General features: G+C 34.4%; 1 protein-coding gene across 1 annotated transcript in view; it reads left to right on the top strand.

Annotated features, from left to right (window-relative positions):
* Positions 1-25,694, top strand: part of BMP2K (BMP2 inducible kinase) — a 126,800-nt gene that overhangs the window by 40,164 nt on the left and 60,942 nt on the right. The window contains exons 2-6 of the mRNA XM_034671639.1: positions 10,055-10,173; positions 13,436-13,541; positions 19,306-19,448; positions 21,214-21,335; positions 23,464-23,545. Coding sequence (XP_034527530.1) covers positions 10,117-10,173; positions 13,436-13,541; positions 19,306-19,448; positions 21,214-21,335; positions 23,464-23,545 — 510 coding nt within the window. The 5' untranslated portion in view covers positions 10,055-10,116. The remainder of the gene's footprint in view (positions 1-10,054; positions 10,174-13,435; positions 13,542-19,305; positions 19,449-21,213; positions 21,336-23,463; positions 23,546-25,694) is intronic.

Genomic DNA, 25,694 nt, shown 5'->3' with positions numbered 1-25,694 from the left:
CACAATGCCGGGATCACGCCCTGAGCCGAAGGCAGACGCTTAACGACTGAGCCACCCAGGTGCCCCCATATATGTGTTTAAATACCCATTAAGTACTATTAAGTAAAATGATACTCTACCTATTACCTTACTTCAAACAGTTCACCACCAACAAAAATGTTCTATGGTTTCTTTCGCCAACAAAAATGTTTTATGGTTTCTTTCAAAACTAGAATTTAATTAAGGATTATGTAATGCATTTGATTATAATGTCTTTTAAAATCTAGAATAGGGGCACCTGGGTGGCTCAGTCGGTTAAGTGTCTGCCTTAAACTCAGGTCATGATCCCAGCATTGGGCTTCCTGCTCAGTGGGGAGTCTGCTTCTCCCTCCCTCTCTGTCACTGCCCCTACTTGTGCTCTCTTCTCTCAAATAAATAAATAGAACTTTAAAAAAAAAATCTAGAATAACCCGACCCCCCTCATTTTTTCACTCTACCTGTGGAACGCTGTATAAGACAACTAGCCAGAGTTAATATCTTCGACTTGGTCTGATTGTTCCTCTTGTTATCATTTTCCTTATTCTTCCAGCCCCTGTTTAATGAAAGCTGGAGTTCGCCTTAAGATTTGTTAGGTGAAAGGTTTTTAACAAAAGTACTTTGTTAGGTAAAAAGCACATAATGTCAATATTAATGCAATATTAATGACTCCCAGATTTCTCCCTCATAAGGGAATTTTTTTCCTTGTGATACTTTGGCATCCTGGGAATATCCTATTTCTCATCAACCTTCATCTTGAATTTTGGCGTACATTGATGATCCATACTGAATCAGTTTCCTAATATTGTACTTCTCAATTATGATACCTTTTCCTCCCAACTCCACTGACAGTCTCTATCATTTTTGGGAATGAGTAGTGTCTTTCAATGTGTTGGGCAAGAAAGTAGGCTGAGAACCATGGTTATAAGAAACATTTTATGGCAATTCTGTATTTATAAAACTTCTGTCAAGTTGGATTTTCAGTTCTCTGGAAAGAAAGTGCTGATTAGGAGCAAAGAGACATTCGCTGAATGTAAATTATGCCTGATGAAATTAATTTCTTATAGTGACTAGGAAACTTCTCTTACTTGTCAGGTTTTGTCAAAGAAATTAGTGTATCTTAGTTTTAATGAGGCATATAAAAATACCTCATTTTTTTTCATTTCAGAGGAGTTTGGTTACTTCAAAAGTTATAAACTGTTACGTTATAAACTGTTATGTTATAAACACATTTTGATTATTTATTTTGCATTTATTGTGTGAAATCTTCATCAAGTTGCTTAATACCTAATGGAAGAGGCAGATTGATGAACAAAAGATCAAGGGTGGTATATGGTATGGACTGGAAGCCATGAGAGTTTTAAAGAAGAGAAGTAACAAATATTTACTAAGTACTTAATTTAGTATTGCATGTCTTCAAAATATCTGATGTTGACTTCCAGACCTTTTTGGATTATTGAAAATCCATTTTGAATTATGGTTAGATTTAAAAGTTTCTTGATTGTTACTTGATATGGCATACTTGTCATCTTCCTAAGTAGAAGATAGAATACATACATACCTCCTACATCTAACTACTACTTTTATATAAGTAGTTGTACTCCAACAACAATTCTCTGACACAAGCTAGGTGTCCAACAATTCAGTTTAATTCTGACACTACCCAGAGTAAGTGCAGACCCACAAATTAAAGGGCTCAGTTCCAGATGATTGCCCCTATTTCAGATGCCCAGGGGCCCTCAGCACTTCTGATGACTGGCTTGACAGCAAATTTGGGGTTTCCCGTAACTCCTCTTCAGGTTTGATAATTTGCTAGAATGACTCAGAATTTAAGAAAGTGCTATATACTCATGATTAACATTTTATTATAAAGGCTACAAATGAACAACCAAGCTGAACCGGTATACAAGGCAAGGTATAAGGTATGGAAGGTTCTCTAGTATAGGAGCTTCTGTGCACATGGAGGCAGGGTGTGCTGCTCCCTGGATATTGTGAGTGTGTTCACCAACCAGGAAGTTCTCTGAGCCTTGCTATTGAGAATTTTTGTTGAGGCTGCTTTACATAGGCACAATTGATTAAATCACTGACCATGTGATTGAACTCAGTCTCTTAAACCCTCTTTTCTTCTCAGAGGTTGGGAAGTGGAATGGAAGTAGAGGCAGGAGGCTGTAAAGTTCCAACCCTCTAATCATGTAGTAGGTCTTTTTGGGGCCAGTCTCCAACCTAAAGCTAGCTCCTGGCCCCACTACTATGCACCTCATTAGCATAACAACACACTTCTTTCAGGGAATACCAAGGGTTTTTGAAGCTCTGTGCCAGGAACTGGGGACAAAGTGCACATATATATCATATTTTTCATGTATGTAGTGTCAGAGAAATGCTTTCACTGCTTGGACTCTAAAGGGTTGCTTTCCAGTAGACACAGATTTCAAGAAACCAAAACATAAAGGTGGTTTATTGTGTTTAGAAAAAAAGTTATTTTTAGCTTTCATTTAACTTATCTTAAATTTCCTAGTCTTTGGAATGAATATTATTTTACAAAGCTAATTTTGGTTTTGAATTATGTATGACATTTTATTAATACCTGGATGTACAAAGGATTTGGGGCATATAAACATGTCTCTTTGAATCTGAACTGTGTTTATGTTAGTTTATTAAGGCATGTAATATTTCCATTTTTTGTATTCTTGAAAATGTGTAGTGTAATCTAACTTTCATAAGATAGAGTAGTATTAATAGCAGCACAATGGAAATCATACTAGTAACTGTAACAGCAACCACCTATGAAAATAGGTGATATTAGGTACTTTACATACATAACCTCTTTCACTCTTTGTAGTAGTCCTGTGAGATCTTACTATGTTTGCCAAATGCATGAGGAAGCTAGGGCTCAGAAGTTAACATGCCTTATGTTCATATAATTAGTAATGGTGGAGTTAATATTTAATTGCAAGTCTGACTCCAAAAGCCTTGTCCACCTCCTCCCTTGCTATGATGGATTCTGAGAAAAAATTTAGTAGAGCATTTTGTTGTCATTCGTTGATTCATCCAATAAATAATAATTTTGTGCCCATTAACTTAGACCAGGTGTTTCTCTGTCTTCCATTGATACCTAGCAGTGTTTATTACTTCAAAACCTCTAACCCCACCCCCATAATGTCTATTATTAATATAAAGGATCAAGTCCTGTTGTTTCATTTCTCTGATTAGAGAAATTTCTTTAAAATGATGAATTTGGAGTACTTGGTCTTGCTCACTATATAATATCTAGGGATTTTTTTTAGGGGGGGGTCATCTACTCAGATGTGGATTCCAGCTTATCTTCTGGGCATTTTTATTATTTATTGGCATTATTCTTAATATTATTTATACGGTTATCTTCCTTTTTTTTTGGTCTGGAAAATTCCTGGAAATTTTCCTTAATTCTATCTTCTAGCTTCTGTGTTGAAGTTTTCCCCTTTGACCTCTTAGTTTTAATTTGCAAAAGTCATTCCTCATTCTCTGAATATCCCTTTTATAGGACCCTGCTCTATTTCATGACTATAGTGTTTTCCTTCCACTCTGAAAATATTTTTAGGATCATTGGATGATTTCTTTAGCTCCTAGCATCTCTTCAGAGTTCCTTTTTTCCTGTTTGCTTGTTTTGATCTCTTCATGTTGGAGGCTTTCTGTGAGTGATGAACCTTTGATGTCTGGTTTTTGTTTTTTTTGTTTTTTTGTTTTTTTAAGAGAGGTTCTTTAAAGTGATGATTGGAAGGGTTTTGTGTAACTTGTAAGGGTTTCTTGATTCAGGGCTTCACTTCAGTGTGATGAGTCAGAAAGCCACTTTGTTTTCATCCTTTAACTCCCAAATTTCAGTATCTGTATTTTTTTAATCCAGTTTCCAAGAAGAGAACTTTGTCGTGATTAGGATGTACTCTATATGTCTGGTTCTTGTAGCTGAACAGTGGTCTTGGATTAAGGTGGAGATTCTCTTTTCACTGTGTAGACTTTTATTTAATTCTATTTTTAGGACTACACCTTTCCCTTCCCTCCAGTCCCCATGCCTACAAATGGTGCCTGGTGTCCCAGATTACTGCTGGTTTAACTCATCCTGTCTGGGGGATAGTGTTGGCTTGACTACGAGGAATGGGGTAGGGAATCTAGAGGTGCTAGATTCTGGTGAATCTGATGCTTTTGTGAAGACTTCAAGCCAGTCTTCCTATTTTCTCATTGCTATCCCTGCATTCAGAGGGCCCCCCATAATTCTTTAGTTTTTCAGGTTTATGCCATTAGACTAGGCTTGCTTCTTGCTCATCCTTGCTCCCCCCATCTCCCAATCAAATGCTTGGTGTGGTCTTTCTCTGTCTTGTACTGTGTGTCCCTGTTTTTCATCTTCCAACATTTTGTTGACTTGTCTCTTTCATTCTCCTTGACCTTACGGATTTATGCCTTTAAAAATCCTTTTATTTTAGTTATGGAGGAGCATTTACAGTGGTAAATGCTCCTGTTGAGACCACAATATGTTAATTGGAAATCTCTTGACTTTGTGTGACTTTATTTTGTAGGCTGCTTTTACTGTATAGCAGTGGAAAGTACCTTTCCTTTATCTGTTTTGAGTTGATGAGTTCTTTTCTTATTCATTTAAAAGAAATGTTTTATATTATTTCTTTAAAAATTTCCAATAAAATGCACACCCCGTGTGTGTGTGTATGAAGAAAAAATTAGGCGTGCTGGGTGGCTCAGTTGGTTGAGCATCTGCTTTCGGCTCAGGTCATGATTCCCAGGGTCATGGAATGAGCTCGCATTGGGCTCCCTGCTCAGCAGGGATCCTGCTTCTCCCTCTCCCTCTACTGCTCCCCCTGCTTGTGCTCTCTTTCTCTCTCTCCCTCAAATAAAATCTTTTAAAAATAGAAAAAAAATTAAGTTCTTCCTCTCCCAATTATATGATTTTGGATCAAGCTTTGGTGTGTGTCCTTGCATGCTGTTTTTTACGTTCATAAAATTATTAAATATGTGTTTTTGAATTTGCAAAATAGACCATTATATACCAAATGGAACAAGTGATAGACCAAATTGACATACCTTTTGTATGTTAGAGAGTTCTATAATGCTCTCCTATGATTGAAAGAAAAAACCCTTTAGAAAAAGGAACCAGTGTTTGGAAGGCAAGTCGCAGAAGAGGGGATATAAGTGGCCAAAAAAAAAGAGGTAAAGATGCTCAATTTCACTGGTAATGAGAGGAATGCAGGATAGAAAAAACAGCCATGAGTCTTTCCCTACCAAATTGGCAACATTTTAAGTGCTCTGGTGAGCATGTGAGAAAATTGGCACTTATGTTGCTGGTGGAAGTTGCTATATAGCCTTTCAGGGTTTAACCTGGCAGTATTGAATCTGAAATATATTTTTCCTTTGGTGGACTTACCTTGGAAATCTATGCCACAGGAACAAAAGCACCAGTCTTTAAGAATGATTGTACGAGGGTGTTTAATGCAACATTCATCATCCGTAATGGCAAGAGACAGATTAATAAAGGGACTAACCTGAATGACCATCACTTTGGAAATGATCAAATTATGGTATTTATATGATATAGCGTACTACGCAACTGTTAAAAATAATGAGTTAAGCCATGTGTTATTATAGTCCCTAGAGATGATTCTATTTTCGTAAAAAAAAAAAAAAAAGTGTGGAGGAAGGAGAAGCTAAACCTTGTATATGGGTATCTATGTTTTATTTTTTTATTTCATTTATTTTTTTTTTAAAGATTTATGTATTTGAGAGAGGGAGCGCACACATGCGCGGTTGTGAAGGAAGTGGGAGAGAGGGTCAAGCAGACTCTGCGCTGAGTGCGGAACCCTCGCGGGCTTGATCTCACAACCCTGAGATCAGGACCCAAGCTGAAACCAAGAGTTAGATGCTTAACCAACTGTGCCACCCAGGCGCCCTGGTATCTATGTTTCAAACCAGACACTTGTATAAATATTATCTGATAAAACCTGTGTAAAAATTACCTTAAAAACGAACTTTATCAGTATAAGGTAATTGGAGGATTTCCTGGGTGGCTGACACTTGAGAGTAAGTGGAGGATTGTTCATTATGATTTAAGTCAGGTTGATTACAGTATAAAACTAGTATCTTAATCTAGGTCTACTTATCAGTGTCCTCAGGATTATTTTGTTACTGATGAATTTCTACTCCTTTGGGTACTTCTAGTTGGTAAATTAATATCTGTACCAGAGAAAGTGCAGGGAAGATAAAGAAAGAAACTGGTTCTGTCATTCATGTTTTCCTTTTTTCATTTTATCTTTCTGAACACATTTGAGGAGAGTTACAAATATATGCACCATCAGTAAATTAAAAGTAAAACAAATGGGGGCGCCTGGGTGGCACAGCGGTTAAGCGTCTGCCTTCGGCTCAGGGCGTGATCCCGGCGTTATGGGATCGAGCCCCACATCAGGCTCCTCTGCTATGAGCCTGCTTCTTCCTCTCCCACTCCCCCTGCTGTGTTCCCTCTCTTGCTGGCTGTCTCTATCTCTGTCAAATAAATAAATGAAATCTTAAAAAAAAAAAAAAAGTAAAACAAATGAAAGCATGGAAAAATAATTGCTTTTAATAGGAGCAATGGTTTATCAGGAAGAAAAGTTAGTTTGTAGAAATAAATGCCTTATGTTTATGCACAATTACCAGAGGCACCTGGCATCCCTAGAACAGCGCTTTCCAAGGTGGTATTCAGTCAGGTGCAAGCTACATTGTCATTATTTTAATACTTTTAACTGAAACAAATTTAGGTTGGCTTAGAGGCACTCCTTCATTTAAATATGATTGCTTTTTGTGTTGGGTTGGAAACAAAAGAGGTGATATTTAAATGAGGCAATCTGTGCAGTGGTTTCACATGGGAACCGCATGTCTTATCCTGGAAACAAACCAGGGGAGGCTGATAATCATTGCTGTTCAGAATATATACCCATGAATGGGAAGGAATGACTGTATTATATGATTTATAGATTACAAAAGATACCAGTAATTTTCCTTCCCGTGTTAACTTGCATAAATACACATTTATTTCCCATTTTACTCTGTCAGACCAATATCTGTCATTAGTTCTTTTATTTTCTTGGGATTTTGAGCACATTTGGAATGCTTTATAATACTCTCATGGCCCCATATTTGGAAGTATAAATATAGCTTTAATTTAACAACTGTCCCTTTGCTTGGACTTGAACAATATATTGAATTAGACATAGAAAAATATAATAAGGGGAATTTGTAGTTAACTGCCAGTAATCTTGTGATATATGTATGCGGTGAGTTGAGAATTGAAGTACATGATAATGTACTCTAGATAAAAATTCTGAGGGAGTGATGAATGATGAGCATGAATTGGATTGGTCATGAAAGACTTCTCTGAGGAAAAATATGTGTTGAAGAATTTGGTAGATATGGATTGGTGGCAAGCAGATGATACTCCTGTCTTGCATTACTATAATGTCTTAACTAATTACCACTAAATGCATTCTTCAAACAAATAATATTAACTAATTAATAATCAGAAATTTCTGGAAAATGTAGTATTTGGAGAAATATAAATAAATTATTCCCTCTCATTCTCAAAGCAGGCACTATTAACCATTATATACCTTGTTTAGGTATAAATCACAGTTGATGAACACATTATCTCTCTATTTAGAAAACATGACGTCTGGCGGGATTTAGGTCTAATTTCGGATTAGTGAAATTAGCAAACTTTAACTTTTAGGAATAGGGGTTTTATGAAGAAAACTTAAAATTTTTCCCCCTGGTTTCCCTAATTCATAGGCTTTAAAAGTTACTTTGTTTTGTGGGTGGTTGAGAATGAATATATAGGATCCATGACTCCTCTAGGAACTTAATCTCCGGTTCAGTGGATACCTAGCTAGGGTGTACATCAGAACTAACTGGGGTACTACTCCCCATTCCCCCAGCTAATAACCAGTTTACATTATTATGTATTTATAAGAACATATCAAGTAGAATAATATAAAGCATAGGGAGATAAATATATACACACATACATACTAGGCCTGACTGAGGCTTTCTGATTCAGAGTTGGGTCAGAACTTGGAAAAGCATTGAAGATAAATTCATTCTCTTTCTCTGTTACCAGCTCACCAGGCAATTCTGATGCATAGCTGTTTGGGAAGCATTGTTCTAGGGGAATCTCTAGAAAAATATCTCAAATGCTGTTTAAATAATTTATCTTGACCTATAATCATACTACCTCCATGGTATTTATATGGTATAGCATACTACGCAACTGTTAAAAATAATGAGTTAAGCCATGTGTTGTTATAGTCCCTAGAGATGATTCTATTTTCGTAAAAAAAAAAAAAAAAGTATGGAGGAAGGAGAAGCTAAACCGTATATGGGTATCTATGTTTTATTTTTTTATTTCATTTATTTTTTTTAAACATTTATGTATTTGAGAGAGGGAGCGCACACATGCGCGGTTGTGAAGGAAGTGGGAGAGAGGGTCAAGCAGACTCTGCGCTGAGTGCGGAACCCTCGTGGGGGTTCTATCCAGACCTGACTTTTAGCATTTTCTTTAAATTTTAAAATCAAATAAAACTTGAGTAGTTGAAGTAGTATTTTATTAATGCTACTAATTTCTTAATGTTTGCATATGAAATTAATGCTAAGTGAACTTCTTTTAAAAAAATTCCCTGCATTGTTAGAGCTTTTACTTCAAGTACCTTTCCCAAATATCATCTTTTCTTTCCTGGTAACCCCCTTGTGAGTTGGGTGATTTGATTTCCCTTACGTTGTATACATGGAAATCCAAATCTACAAGGTGGGAATTTTACAGTTTCTTGGAATTGCAGTTGGGGGATATAAAGACCCTGGATTGAATTCATGCTGATTCTGGAGTGTCTTAGGAATTCTTTTCCCCCTATCATTTATCCCCAGTAGTTTACTTTTCCTTTGCCTATTTTGCATTGAATCAGAGTTTTGCATTGCCTTATCATTGCTCAGGATGCTGCTTTATAGGGGCTATCAAACTGATAAAAGTGACACACCATTTTTTGTTTTTAACTACGCTAAACCACATACTATCCTGTGCCAGGATGAGCTTTAAAGACTTAAGGTGGAAGTCTTTGTTTAGATGTGACAGAAGTAATTGTTCTTTAGAATACCTAGCAATGTGTTTCAGATGTGCTTTCTCAAATACAGTTAACAGACTGTCCAAATAACTGTGGTATAAATAATGAGGACATTTATATCATGTAAGAATTCTGGAAGGAGGTGGTTCCAGAGTTGTCTGATTCATAGCCTAAGTATGTCAGTGTTCTGGGTCATTTTTGCTCTGATCCTTTTGGTTCATTGTGGTCCTATCTGGTCCATCATGGCCACAGATAGCTGCAATAGGTCTAAACATCATATTTGTATATAACAGAATCCAAAAGTCAGCAGAAGAGCATGGCCTTCTTCACAAGTCTCTCTCTCTTTTTTTTCTGGGTGGACAGGGGTCCCTACAATCCCCAGCCAATTATCCCTTATGTCCCATTGCAAAATTGGTTGCATATCCAGTCCTAAATCAGATACTGACAAAAGGAAATGACATTCATTATCACCATATAACAGTGTTGGTTCATCCCCTGGAACTGGAGGGGAACCCACCCATCTGATCCTGCTGATATCTCAAATAACATCAGTGTTTTGTTATCACAGAGAGGGGGAGGCTAGTGGGTAGGCAGTCACTATTATGTGCCAAACTATAGTAATGCAGTTATGTAGTGACATTTTCCACATGTTACGTAAGAAGCAAAATGAAATTTTAGTATTTTAACCTTTAAAAGAGAAGCATATTTATTTGAGAAGCATGTTATTCTCTATGTGCTACTTTGTGGTTGTCATAGGGCCAATGTTTTGGCTTTTAACCTAATAAAATTAGATTAAAATTACTGTTATTTTTGTCTTGTGTACAGTTTATTCCCCTCTGAGATTAAGCTCCTCAGTGATACTACATCATTTTGATAGTAGTTTCTGATTCTTTGTAATTAATTAGTACGCATTCTTCTAGGTGGATTCTCCACGGTTTTCCTGGTGCGGACACATGGTGGAATCCGCCATGCGTTGAAACGAATGTATGTCAATAACATGCCAGACCTCAACATTTGTAAAAGGGAAATTACAATTATGGTAAGTGAAGAGTAATTCCATTTGAAAAATTTAGTGTATTTTCTTTTGGTTTTGCACCATAACATTAACCAGCTTTTAGGCAAGCTGCTTATTGCTTTATGCATGGCTAGAAAATCTTTGAAGTGCATTCTTTATAGTCCTACTTAGGGCTAAATATAGTCAACTCCTTCTCCTCTATCCTCTCTTCCTTATTGTAGTTCAACGGGCAAACTACTGTGCTTTTTCTTTTTCCCCCTCTTTTAAAAATACATTTTAATTATGGAATATTTTGAGAATAGAAAAATTAGAGAATTATGTAATAAATACCAGCTTATGCACTACCCAACTTAGGAATTAAAATCTTAACAGATATAGTTGAAGCCTTCTGTATATTCCTTCCTAGCCGTTTCCCTGTTCTGTTCTCATCCAAAAAGAAACTGCTGTCCTGAACTTGGTGTTTACCTTTCCCATGGTGTTTGATACATCCAAAGTAAAGTGTTTGTCTTGAACAACAACAGTTTGTCTTGCTTTTCATTTTTAAAATCATGCTGTGAAGTTTATTGTTGTTATTACTTTTTTTGGGGGGGTATGCTCTGCAATGTATGGAAAGATAACCCTCAATAAGGGAAGAATTCTTTTTAAATATTAGGAAAAGTAAAAAGTATTTTAATAGGTTATTAAAGATATTTTAGTAACTTGGTTAAATAAACAGTTATAAAAAGTACAAAATAAAAATTTTCTTTTTTTCTAGGGTATCTAATTCTCAGTGCTCTGGATAGCTTCTTGTTGTTTTTCTCCTCTTCCTTCTCCCCTGTTCCTCCTTTTCTTCTCCTCTTCCTCTTCCCTTTTTCCTCCACCTCTTTTCCTCCTACTCCTCTTCCTCCTTCCCCTCTTCCTCCACCTCTTCTTCTTCTTCTTCCTCTTCCTTATCTTCTTCCTCTCCCCCATCCTTCCCCCACTCCCTCCACTTCTTCTTTCTCCTCCTCTCTTTCCCTCCTCCTTCTTCCTCCACCTCTTCATTCTTCTCCTCCTTTTCCTCTTCCCTGCTTCCTCCACCTTTTCCTCCCCCTCATTTTCTTTGTCCTCCTCTTTTCCTTTTTCTCATTCTTTCTCCCCTACTTCCTCCCCCTCTTTCTTCCCCTCTTCTTCTTTCCCCTCTTCTTCTTCTTCCTTCCCCTCTTCCTCTCCCCTCCCTCCACCTCTTCTTTCTTCTCCTCTCCTTCTTTCCCCTCTTCCTCCACCTCTTTTTTCTCTTTTTCTTCTGTTCTTTGCCTCTTCTCATCTATTAAGTGCTAATATATATTTTAAAATTTGTTTTATTGAAGTGAAATTTATATAATATAAAAATCAGCTATTTTATATATTCATTTTGTTATTTGTTTATTAAAATCAGCTGTTTAAAAGCGAACAGTTTGGGCATTTAGTGCATTCATGATGTTGTGCAGTCACCACCTCTGTCTAGTTCTGAACCTTCTTATCACTCCAAAAGGAAATCCCCTGCCCAGTAAGCAGTTGCTCCCATTTTAGCTTGTTCTAGCTCCTGGCAGCCACCCATTCTGTTATGTCTTTATGGATTTACCTATTGTGGATAGTTCACGTAAATGGAGTCATGCGATATGTGACCTTTTGTGTCTGGCTTCTTTCGCTTAGCGTGTTTTTGAGGTTCATCCACATGGTATGTGTGTCTATCTGTCTATCGCAATTTATTCATCTGTTGATGGACTTTTTAAAAAAACCATTGATGGACATCTGGGCTGTTCCTACTTTTTGGCTGTTGTGATTAGTGCTGCTAGGAATATGTGTGCATATGTATTTGAGTATTTTCAGTGTTTAGGGTTTATATCTAGGAGTGGTATTGCTGGATTATGGTAATTCTGTGTTTAACTTTTTTAGGAACCACTAAACTGTTTTCTGTAGCAGCTGAACCATTTTATGTTCACACCAGCAATGTATGGGAATTCCAGTTTTTCCACATCCATGTAAATGCTTGTTAATATCATTCTTACTTATCCATCTGCTTAGAGATTTCCTATTTTATATCAACATCTTTATCAACACATATTTTGATCCCGTTTGTTCAGTGATAGGCACATTTATACAACATGACTTACCTGATTCTGCTTTTATTCTCACTATTCCCTGGTTAGACTAGAGTTGATTAGGCTTTGAGACTTGGTTTTTAAAAGCTTTTTAGAAAGGCTATCAGTCAAAAGGGTGAAGAGATTTACACCAAGATAGTAGGGGTTCTTAGACTAAATTCTCTAACTTGAGTCTAGATATGGTACTGTTGTACCATAATTCTTCCTCTCAATAGAATTTGTATCATTTTGTAAAATATAGCCATCATCAGTAGCAGCAACACTCAAATTCTGTGCTTTAGAACAAGATAGTTTAGGGAGATTAGCTCTTTAGAGCAGTGGTCTTCCAACTTTCTTTTGTTGCCCATCGATATTTATGTATTTATGAGTTATTCACATGTTCAGCTGCCAAATGACGTTACGAATTGGGTTTATTATTAATGATAATGGACATAAATTTATTTTAAAAATCGTTGGTAATTGTTTTTTAATTTCCAGACTGAATTAGATTATTTTTAACCTTATTGCATGCTGTTGATTATCTTGTACCAGGAACAAAAGTGTCAGATTTGCCATTTTTTTCCTATTTCCTTGTACTTATATTATTAGTATTATCTTTAACCTATCGTTACTTAATAGAAATTTTTTTAGCTACTTGTTCATTTTGTAGGTTATTTAGTTAAAAGTATATATATATGTGTATATATATGTACACATTCATAAATCCACTGAACCAAGTACACTTAAATTGCAGTGTATTGTAGGCAAAACAAACAAATGAGAGTATAATTGTTAGTTCACAAATATTAGAGCTTAATTTAAAACATTTTTTTAGGTAAAAATAAATAAAAGTTCCGATACTATATTGTTGAGGCCCAAAGGACTATCTTGCGGGCTTTTGGAGACTTTTGGTTTTGAGTGAGCCATCTGTTTCTTCCTGATTGAATTATAAAATTAGTGTTCATTGAATATCTGCCTGTTAGAAAATGGCAGCCACATGTAAGTAAACTTTTCATTGAAACTGTAGAAACCTTTTTGAAGGTTTCTATTTCCATCTTTCTACACTTCATTATGTAGAGGAGAATCTATAGTTTTAATGAGATCAGATTCCATACTTATGCTTAATTTATTTTTTGAAATTGTTTAACCGTTGCTAAAAGAGCTTTAAAATGTACGTTTTTCAATTATTATTATTTTTTTTTCAGAAAGAGCTGTCTGGTCACAAAAATATTGTGAGTTATTTGGACTGTGCTGTTAATTCAATTAGTGATAATGTATGGGAAGTGCTTATCTTAATGGAATACTGTCGAGGTAAGTATTTTTCTGTATTTGTTTTGTACTGAAAACAATTGCCCTTAAAATGGTTTACTAGGTGTCTTGGTTTCTCCTAAGGCAGCTGTCACCTGATTCTAGACACTTATTGTAATCTCAGCTTTAATTATCTAATTAAGGAATGCTGTTAAGAAATATTTAAAATCTAGTCATCCTTGCTGCAGTGATGATAGGAGCATGTAAATGACAATTAGAAAAATGCTGTTGGTTTAAAACAAGAAATCCAAGCAGGTGAAGAGCAGTTTCACATCATCCTCCCTACATGTTTCTTTTATAGTCCAACAAAGAAGAGCATAATTTATCAATATTAGTGTAAGATTTTTTCCAGCACTCTATCATGTAATTTGCAATATATTAAATGTAATAAATTTAGATGCATTTTGATCTGTAATATTTATAAACTTACATAGTCTTTGGGGTTCTTTTGTAAATATCAGAAGGTTAAAAACTGTATTTTATTTGTCTCTCTTATGGTATTTCAAAGAAATATTTACTGGTATAGTATGCCTTAATAATAATAGTTTTAGAACTTTTTAATTTAATGTGTTTGAAGGGGGCAATTAATTTATTTCCTGCAAACTCACTTTTTTTTTTTTTAATCAGACTGTATCTGGCAATTTGGGCTTTAGGGAGCCTTGGTTTATATTTAGATTCTCTTAAGGCAGTTATGATTTTTAATTATAATATTAGGAACACTTGTCATTTCCTGAATAATGGAGGAGGAGGATGATGGTGGTAGTGTTGGAGAAAATATAGTCTCATTTACTCTAGGTTTGTAAGGAGGGAAGGACAGGGGAAAATGAAGTCAATCAGTATTGTAATATCTATTAAGATATATTTGTAACTTATTTCCATATATAATATAAGAAAATTAGATGTTTTCCTGGATGTTTTCTCTTTTTTATATTTCGTACTGTAAAACACTGTGATCTTTTTAAGGAGAAGATATTGATGTTCTTTACTCCACTTTTCTGAATTCTAGCATTTGTGGTGCTAACTCTTAGCTGGATAAGAGTAGCCCTTGGTTACTTGTAAAGATAGCCCTTGGCTATTTTTTAAAGATAATTGAATCTGGCATAATCATAACCTTGGATGAGTTTAATTAATAGTCATCCAGAAGACATTTTAAAAGGGGAACCAAATGAATTTCAGTTTTTTGGGGACAAATTTTATTTTTTAATTTTTATTTTTAAAGATTTATTTATTTATTTGAGAGAGAAAGAGAGAGAGAGAGAGTGAGTCATGGGGAGATCATGACCCTGAGATCATGACCTGAGCTAAAATCAGGAGTTGGATGCTTAACCGAATGAGCCACCCAGATGTTCCAGGGGACAAATTTTAAAATAGGAATATGACCTGAGCTATATTTGAGGAAGGCATGCTTTTGCTTTTTAAAAATTAAAAAAAAAAACAAACAAAACTTTTTGATCTGGTTTGAATTAGCAAGCTGATTCACATGAAATTTTTAATTTTATCAAAGTAATTCATATATATGTTTTAAAAAGTCAAATAGTTGTGTTAAGCTTTGTCTAAATCATTATCCTCTTGCCCCATCCCTCTCCTCAGAGGCATTCACTTTAAAAATCCTTGAGATATTTCTCCTCATATTTACTTCCATATTTCTACACTTCATTATGTAGAGGAGAATCTATAGTTTTAATGAGATCCTTAGAGTATGAAAAAGAGGGAACTTAAAAAACCGGGGGAAGTATGTGATTCTGGGCATGAGGATGCTCTTGAATGAAAGTTTGCTAATGGTTTTTCTGCTTTTGTGTTTAGATAGTGTCTTCAAGTAAAGATGAGGATTTTATTGTCAGAGTAGTATATTCTTAGTTTTTAGATTAAATTAATAATCAATGTTTAAATTATTTTGTTTGTCATTTAGCTGTGATATGTAATAGTCTGTAATTATATTTTCTTTCTTGTGCTTTTAAATTTTTTTCCTGGAGTTAATAATTACTCTATTTTTCATTTGCCTAATTTCCTTCTCCATAAATATTAGCATTTTAGCCCCACATTCCCCAATGGAAGTTTCAGTCTTTATGCAGTATGCTTAAACGTTTAAATAGTTGTGTCAATTTTAGTTTTTCTTCCATAGAAACATCTTTTCAGGAGACTTCAGTTCTGCTTAATTTTGAACAACATTTAGCTGTCATTCTGGGAATTCCCTTTGTCTTCCTATCTTGAACTCCCTACTGCTCATACCTCCCTCCTTGTTTTTAACTACCTCCTTGGAAGAGAGTACATTTTTCATTAGCTTTCTGATAGTGGATTATGGAGGGAAACATTTTTGAAACCCTGCATATATAGAAATATTTTTATTCTACATCCGTATTTAATTGTTAATTTGGCCGACTAAAGTGTTGTAGGTTAGAAATAATTTTGATCTAGCATTTTGAAGGCTTTATTACATTTTTTCCCCAAGTGTTTGCTAGTATTGAGAAATCCGATGCATTATGATTCTTCAGTTTTTATTAGGTGACCTGTTTTTTTTCCATGGGCACTTAGAATCTTTCCTTTATCTCCAGCATTGTAAAATCTCAGATATATTGGCTTCGTTGTGGGTCAATTTTGCTATTTTATTTCTGGGCACTCAGTTTTTTTCTCTTCTTCATTTTCTCTGTTCCTCTCTTTTTCTTCTCTTTTTAAAAATTCTACTTCTGTTGGGAGCATTCCTTAAATATATCTTTTAGCTCCTCTATAGAATTTGGTATTTCTGCTATGTTATTTTTAATGTCCAGGAACTCTTTCTGTTCTCTCAATGTTGTTCTTTGTTAAAATGCACCTTGCTCTTGTTTTAGGTGCAGAGACTTTGTTGTCTGCAGTTATTACAGTTTTTAAAAAGTTTTCTTCTGTTCCTTGTGTTTTTGTTTTTCTATTTTTTTTTTCTGTTATTATGCCTTCTTTTTTTGTTAGAAGTTTTCTTCAGATGTTTCACCAGCTAAGCTTACTGCATGTACTGTAGATCAGAATGTACCCTCTGAGTGGGCAATTATACCCTAGAGAAGGAATCCAGAGGATCCGAATAGAGCATGCTCAGTTCCTTTTTCTCAGATGAATCAATTAGATAAGTTCCTCTTCTTTTCATGGGGGAGGAGCGAGTTGGAGGGGTAGAGAATGGGAGAATAATTACTCTCCCCTTCTTCTATAGAAGCTAATTATATTACATAAAATTGTTTAAGAACGAAGGTACTTTTGTGAGGAAGTCAATGTTACGAATATAGATCAGGTACATTGGTTTTGATTAGGGATAAAACCGTATAGGATGTAGAAGAATAAGAATGTATTTATTATATAGCTGATATGCCCCATCATGGTTTTAGATACCAAATGTTTGCAGTCATCTTTTGTAATAGATGTTAGATCTTTGTAGGTTCATGAGTTGACACTGCTTAGTTTGCTAATACTCTGATGTAGATTAAAGAGAGATTGCATGCTTTAGGTAAGACTTCCAGAAATCAGAGTTGAATTTAAATATATTTCCATTATTGTATGAAAAGAACTTTTGGGTGTGTGGGTAGTTTAGTCGGTTAGCGTTTGGCTCTTGATTTCAGCTCAAGTGTTGGTCTCAGGGTCATGAGTTCAAGCCCCTTGTTGTACTCCTTACTGGGTGGAGGGCGTGGAGCCTACTTAAAAAAAGGTGAGAGTGAGGGAGAGAGAGAGAGAGCGAGAGAGCGCGCTTTTATTTCCAGGAGGTGTTTTACAGAAATTCCCATGGATGATATACCTGTTAGCTTTTGCTTAATAACAAAATATCCCAAAACTCAAGAGCATAAAACAAAGTCATTTATTATTACTTGTGTATCAGTGGGTCATCTGTTCTAGACTGAGCTTGGAGGAATGACACTGTTCATTTTGACTGGGCTCGTTCACATGAGGGTAGATTTACTGGAATTAGAGTGGCTCTGTTTCAGATGTTTCTCATCCTTTTCCCTGGCACTAGGGGATATCCTGGGGATATTTTTGTAACAGAGATAGTAGAAATACAAGTATACCTTTTTTGATTTCTAAATCTGGTTCTTTTGTTTCTCATTAGAATAATCTTAACTTTAATTTTCAGGGGACTTTGATTTGCATAGTGGAATTTTACTTGTTTCTAAAACGTTTGAAATGCAGGTCAACTACAGCTGTTAGCTTTTTCTGGGGACTTGGATTTTGTGATTCAAGACCTCTGAATGGAAAAAAGAGGATTAATGTTTGTTTAAAATTTATTCTACTCATTACAACATTGAAAGTTTGGAAGAGGAACTCAACATTGAGTTCAAGGTTATGATTTCTTCAGCTATGAAATGATACTTCAAGAATGTGAATGAGCACCAATAAAACACTTTTCATCCTGTTTAATTTTTGATTAAAACAAGTTCCGTCTAACACACAAAAGGATGGAAGTAATTGCTACCCAGTCAGGTCCCTCGATCTTGAGACACTCTGAATAAATTGCAACCAAATATACTTGAATGTTCTGAAAATTGAGGCTTGATAGATAAAATTTGGTATTTTTTTCTGCTTTAAAATTTTAAAAAGAAACCCACCTATTTCAGAAAATACATGAGCATGCTGTTTAGACAGTAATAATAAAAGGAACAGGTGTGTGGGCACCTTCTTGCAGATTACAAAGTAGTAAACATTCATTTGTCCAACCTCATTAAAGGGAAGTTTCAAGTTAATATAAGTTTGCCTTTTTAAATTCCCAAACTTGATTTTTATTAGAATGCTTTCTGAATGAATCACATATTGTGTTCTTAAATGATGGTAAACTTTTTTTTTTTAGTAATTTAGAATTGTCATTAGACTATTGCTTATTTTGGCATATTTAATATATAATCATCCTTCCAGGGCTCATTGGTATAACTGTTTGAGTTTATTTAGTAAGTTATTCTGCCCATTGTCTTTTACCTGAATTAGAGCATAAGCCTCTTAACCCGTCTCTCTATTTCCACTCTTGTGATTCCCCCATAATCAAGGAGATCCTTTAAAATGCTAGATCAGGAAGTTTCCGTGGTTGTCAAGATAAAATCTAAAATATGGCTGATGGATAGCTGTCTTGCCAGTTTCATGTCACTTTACCTCTTCTCTGCTTCTTAGACCATACCTACATTGGCTTTAAGTTATTCAGAATTATTAAGCTCTTTTCCAAACTGGAGGCCTTTGTACATGTTACTTGCTGTTGCTAGCATGCTTTTCTCACAGATCTCTGCCTGGTTAGTTCCTGATCATGCTGCAGTCTCAACATAAATAACACTTCCTTAGACAGACCTCATCTGACACCCTCTCCTCCCCATCCTCCTTCACCAATTGAAATTTAGGTTCCTCTCATATTATCCTTATTGTATATAATTATATGTATTTGTGTATTGGCTTAATGTTTATCTGTGCCTTTAGATTATAAATTCCATGATAATATAAACTTTATTTTTGCTCACCACTGTTTATACAATAGCTAGCACAGTGTTGACTGTTTCTTCAATCCATGATGCCTTCAGTTATACGGTTTCAGAGATGATTTCAGAGATGTTAAAATCTTAAAAAATGGCCAGTAGTATCTATCTTAAGATGTTTTCATTTCAGAGATGTAAAATATGAAAAACAAATGCATGTCACTGAATCAATATGATATGATACAGTGAGCATTATGAAAAAACCAATTCCCCGTTACCTGAGACCATACAGGCATTTCTTAATTTCTTGGTGGTAGTCTTCTTTTACTGAAAATACGTCTTCTCAAAATTTCTTTTTTGGTTAGCTGGGCAGGTCGTGAATCAGATGAATAAGAAGCTGCAGACAGGTTTTACGGAAGCAGAAGTGTTACAGATATTCTGTGATACCTGTGAAGCTGTTGCCAGATTGCATCAGTGTAAGACTCCAATAATTCACCGGGATCTGAAGGTAGGAATTTTAGACTACTTATGGATTAATACATTTTAAACTTCAGCATTAAAATGTTTTTGGACTATCTTCATCTACATTAGTTTTTATTTTCAGCACTGAGAAGGGTCTCTCTGTCCTAGGCTTCATTTCCTTAGGCCATGTAAAGACTGTAGAATAGAAATTGTGCTTTCCATGACCCTGAGGGCTTTTAGTATGGCTATAGAAGTGGATTTTGTGCCCTCTTCTCTGCTTCTGTTGTACATAGTGGGCTTTTTTTTTTTTTAAAGGTTTCATGTGAGCAAAAATGTGAACTTCACTGATGCAGGTTGAATGTCTTTCCACACTATTCTTGTTCAGTTCAGCTCTCCTCCTATTTCCTGTAATCCATATTAAGCATCACGATGTTTTCCATAGATTCTGGAGGCAAACTTGAATGGGTCTTTTTACTCATTTATTTATAATTTACTATAGTTTTCTGTAATTTACTATAATTTGGTGGTGATTGTCTTTAATGTCGTTTTATCTTAGTTTTTTTGTGGGCTCTCATCTCTTGTATGGGGTACCCACTTGTTACATTGGAAGAAGTCCCCAAAGAGGATTTAAATATTCCTGGTATCGTATTTCTCAAGTTATCATTACGTATATCATTTAAAACCATAGGTGTCTTCTTTGATGCCCACAAACACTAGGTTTACAAAAATTTCTCTTCCCCAAATGCCGTATGCCCAGATATCCCATGGCTAACCTTTCACCCTGCTTCAAGTCTGCTCAGATTAACCCTCTCAGTGAGTTCTGTCTTACACCGCCTTATTTATAGTTACAGCCTAACATTCCTGCTCTCTACCCTGCTCTCTATCTTTTGTTATCACTTGTTACCTTGTAGGGTACAATATAATTTGCTTATGAATTGTGCTCGTTGTTTACTTTCTGTTCTCTTCCCCTAGAATGTAAACTCCATGTGGGCAGGGATTTTTCTCTTTTGTAGTGATATATCTAAGTATTTAGAAGGGTGCCTTGCACATAGCCAGGATCTCAATAAATATTTAATGAAGGAATGAATCCCAATTCTGACTGGTTATACAAAATTTATGAAAGGTGATAATAAAATCCTCTTAAGATACAAGAGAATAGAAGGTGTCATTTAAAATGTAGGTTGTTAACCATGAAAATGTCATCTAGGGTTACCTACTACCGTTAATATGATACAAATTAAGCGAAGATTGAAATGCATGACTGCAGACTTCTGTCCTTTAATTTGGATAACTAGCATAGTTCATTTCAGTTCTTTCGAATATGCAGTGTTTACATTTTCCCTAATAATTTGCTATGACTTTAACACATAGAGACAAAACTGTGTTTTTTAGTGGAGCATTTTCAATAAAAATGGAATTAGAAGTCAATCAGGTAGAATTTTAATGGCTTTTGTTACTTGTGTATAGATAAGCTGAAGTGTCAGAAAAGGAGAAAAACAGAGGTACAGTATAGACCTCGACTGCTGCTAGTTCTTTTTCACAGAAGAGGTTTAAAGAGGATTTAGGGCTTCTTGGCCCCTGCAAAAATCATCCTGGGATGGGAGAAGCACTTCTCTGTTCTTAGTAAGAGAAATAGTAGACATAGTCAAGTTTATTTTTGGTCTGATTTGTTTGTCTTTCCTCATAATTTATCTTACTCCTGTCTCTATGTATATATGGTAGAAACCTTTCAATGTATATTTTGTAGAAACATGGTTATAAAAATATAATTTTTCTTTGAAAATACTACTAATTATTTATTTTTTCTGAAGGTAGAAAATATTTTGTTGAATGATAGTGGAAACTATGTACTTTGTGACTTTGGCAGTGCCACGAATAAATTTCTTAATCCTCAAAAAGATGGAGTTAATCTAGTAGAAGAAGAAATTAAAAAGTAAGTTTCTGTCTTTATTGTGCTTTGTCTCATGGGAATATTAATTAAGTCTCTGGACCAGTTCTGCCAATACGAATTTTAGGTGTTCGATTTATAGATTTCTTCAAAATATTTCTGTGCCATAGACATTGACTAATTTATGTCTGCTCTAGCTCAGTAGAAAATATATTTTATCATGCATACAGGTTTTTCATGTACATTTTAAATATATTAAGAAATTTGTCAAGCTGTAGTAATTTGTGGAATCATTAAAGGGAGTTTTAAGTGATTGTTGAGTTCAGTTAAACATCTTTGTTTTTACTAATACTGAGGATTTGTGCTTATTAGGAAAAAAAATCAAATTATTTGAAAACTAAGTTTTTACTTCATATTTAAATGAGGAAGATTCACTTCTTAATGTATTGAAAACTGTGGAAAACACGTTACTTTGTGATAGTGTATTAGAAAACTCTCTGGTAGAAATATGTCATATCTGCTTTATGTTTTCTTAATTTTGTATCTTCTGTGGTTGCTAGAGTACCTGTAAGTACCTTTCCCTGACTTTTCTGTGTCCTAGTTTTAGAAAATAGCATTGTTTGTAAATCTTAGATTACCTTAGTAAAATGATGCAGCATGCCCAATGATCTGTGAGAGTAGGAATTTCTGCATAGTTGTCTTTTTTAAGTTGCCTTTCTTCACTTCCTCACAAATTCTCAGTTGTTTAAAACTAAGAGCTATCACTTGACCTGCAGTATACATTTTGAAATGACTCAAGGAGAGCTGATCTTACTGTGGCCCATTTGTGTAACACTGTGGGTTTCTAGACTACGTATTGCTACTCAGGAAACTTAGCTTATGATGATTATATTAGATCCTGTAAAACTTAACTCCTTAGTAGACACAAATGTCCTGAAGAACACAAGAACAAATTATTGAATTGGCTTCTTGGGGGGCTATATATATCCATCATAAATAAATATATAAATAAATGAGTAATTTTTAAATTTTATTTATATTTATTTATTGGGTCATGGTATATAATGCCTGCTTTAGGATCTCTGACTTGCTGAAAGTTTCATTTCTTGCTGTTGAGATTTGAAGTATAGTTAAGGTTTAGTCGAATTTTGCAGTAGTGATGAATGCAGGCTCATGAGGAGTTCTTGTGCATTGGGGCTCAATTGAGGAGTTAATGGTCTAACCATTTATTCAGTTAACAGGTGTTTCCTCAGGGCCTACAGTGCAGCAGACACTGTTGTTGGTGCTGCAGTATAGCAGTGAACAGAAGTCCTGCCCTCATGCAGTTTCTATTCTGGTTTCTCAGGTTGCTCCTCTGTAGTGTCTCACCAGTCAGAGTAATTTTGAAAAAATGAGATGGCAGAATGTTGAGCCTTAAAATATTTCATATAAAATGAAACATATGAACACTCAAAATTGATCTTAAATTATGCCATCGTATAGGAAGTCCTTCCATTGTCTAACAGTTTTTGCCATGAAATTGAGTACTACTTCATTAAAATAATCTCTTTGTAGTGGATTTAGAATTTTTATATTGGTAAATATTTTTTCACAGTATCTTTTAATTCCAAATAGCTTATAATGACAGTTCTAAAAGTGTTCTTAATTAGTGTAGTTAGAATTATGGCAACTAGGTTACTTTTAAAACAAAAATGATAAAAACAAACCTAAAGGAGATTTACTACTATGTGCCAGGAATTATGTTAGAGTCCATAAAAACAAAGTCCTTAATAAACATATAAATTTATTTTTTGAGAGGGTAGTAATTTTGCTTTTAGATTAATAGACTAAAATATTTTGATAAGAATAATTTTAGAGTCAAATTATTTAAAATAAATTCAAGGAAAACTACATTGTCAATCCATTGTCTTTAACATTTCTTATTAAAGAAAATTAAGTTTTTATATCATTAGAGATGCTATTGCACTTATTGAATAAAAATGTGTATGTAGATGCTTTGTATTGTTAAATCTTGATGGACTTTTATTGAGCTTTTTAAAAATAGTGTAATTTCTATATAACGTTATTGAAACTCAAAGTTTTTGTAGTATTTTATATAGAAACAATGTAGTATCTTTTTTTTTTTTTTTTTTTTTTTTTTTTTTATATCTCCACTCCACTTATTTACTGCCAGGTATACAACTCTGTCATACAGAGCCCCTGAAATGATCAACCTTTATGGAGGGAAACCCATCACCACCAAGGCTGATATCTGGGTAAGGCCAAGAAAGGCTAACATTTTCTCTAACCAAATTTAAAAAAATCTGAGTTCAGTTGATTATTTTCCCCCGTGTCCCCCAAAAGGTATTTCATAAGTAGAAGAGAGTGGTATATAGTAGTGCTTCTTATTCAGAAGAATAAAACAAATAGAATATTTTATCTTCTTAATCCTGAATTGGAAAGCTTAGGTATAAAAAAGTAAATAAAGTACTTCCATATAATGTAACGTTTTACCACAGTGTTTTTTAGAATTTATATTACATAAAATGTTAATATTTTTTTGATTGAACATAATTTTGGTTGATTGCAGTATGGAAAAGCTGGTCATAACTCTTAAGTAGTTTTTAGAAGTATTTTAGGATCTTTTTAATGGAAACTAACAGGAGTAAAATTTTTTTCTAATTACAATCATACCATTGACTAACTTCTACATTTTGAGGATCTTATCATTTAACATATACAGTTAACCCTTGAACAACATGTGTTTGAACTGCGTGGGTCCACTTAACATGCAGATTTAAAAAAATAAATATATTGGAAAAATTTTGGAGATTGGCAACAAATGTGAAAAAACTTGCAGATGAACCACGTAGCCTAGAAATACTGAAAAAATTAAGAAAAAGTTACATATTGTAAGACTACAGTATGTAATACATATTACAAAATATGTATTAACTAACTATGATACTGGTAAGGCTTCAGGTTGGCAGTAGATTATTAGTAGTTAAGTTTTGGGGGAGTCAAGTTATACATGGATTTTCTGCTGTTGTTCAAGGGTTAACTGTGTATCTGGATTGAATTATTAAGATTGATCATGTTTCTGTATAGTTGAACTTTATGTTAGAATGCTAGTACTTCTTTAGAACTTGTTTCATAAGGAAATATATTTTGGCTGTATTTGCTAAACTAGCAAGAAACTCAATTTAAATGTGAATTCATTTAAATTCAACGAGTATTTGGTCATACCTACCTCCGTATTAGGGATGGAGGAAAAAAATCCCTTTGGAGTTAGTTCTAGAGTTTAAAAGAAAAGTCATGTTTGTTTTATTTTTAAAACGTATTTAGAAAGTAGTAGTGCGTAATGTGTGAAACCAAATGAATATCTCCTTGGTTCTCTTCTCCTGACTTCCTCCTTACAGGGGTTGGGATACTAAATATTCTTGCAAGGTAATGATAAAACAGTATCTTTGATATCTTTTCATCTGTTGTAATATATACTTTTGCACCAGTGATTCTTAAATCTTGTGGTAGTTGAAGTTTTAACCATATGCATAGTTGAATCAAACCTTGGATAAGTTTGATTTAGTTAACTTGGTGACTGCTTATAGATCACCAGCTTGTATAATTCAAATTCAGTTTGCTTTTCTCAGCATTAGCATTTGACTTATTAAATGGCTTATAGTAAATGGCTTATAGTGTAATGTAGACAGCAAATCCAATCAGATCTTAATTTATAAAATGAAGGTATTAGAAGAGGTGGTTGTGGAAATATTTTCTAGCCTAATTTTGTTACCGTTGTTGAAATCCATGTCACCTAAGAGTATTTCAGCAGCAGAGGAAACAACAGATGTCATAGCTTAACTACAGTTTGGAAATCATCAAGACTTGATTGAAAAAAATAATTAGTCTCTAAGCACGTGATCGTACCCAGTATCTTAATAAAAAAGGAGGGAATCCTTTCAGACTTTGTTTGTATGCCAGGCAGCATACTAAATTGTGATAAACTTTTTACCATTTATAAAAGATTAGTATATGGGGTAGTATTTCTATAATGGATAACTGGGTATAGCTATGGGGTTACAGATAGATTATCCAAAAATAAAAAAGAAGGAAAATAATCAGAAAATAGAACCTATGTTTATATGCTTGATAGAAATAGAATTTTAATTTTCATGATGCCATTTTTTTCTTATCTTAGCTCAGGTGCAACAGAAGTATGTTACAACATTTTAGGTGTGAATGAAAGAATATCCAGAAAAAAATATTCAATTCATACTGGTCAAGAATTATATTTCTGATTCTATTTCAGGGTAGTACTGATTCAGGGAGTTACAATATTGAGGTTAAAGTATTCATTTAGCACTTTATATTTTGGGGAAAAAAATTTTTTTTGCTTGAAGTTTTCATTGTAGGTTATTTTTATCC

Source organism: Ailuropoda melanoleuca, chromosome 11 (genome assembly GCF_002007445.2).
Source record: "Ailuropoda melanoleuca isolate Jingjing chromosome 11, ASM200744v2, whole genome shotgun sequence".
Taxonomy (NCBI): Eukaryota; Metazoa; Chordata; class Mammalia; order Carnivora; family Ursidae; genus Ailuropoda; species Ailuropoda melanoleuca.
Note: the sequence above shows the minus strand (reverse complement) of the source record. Positions and strands in the feature narration are given on the sequence as shown.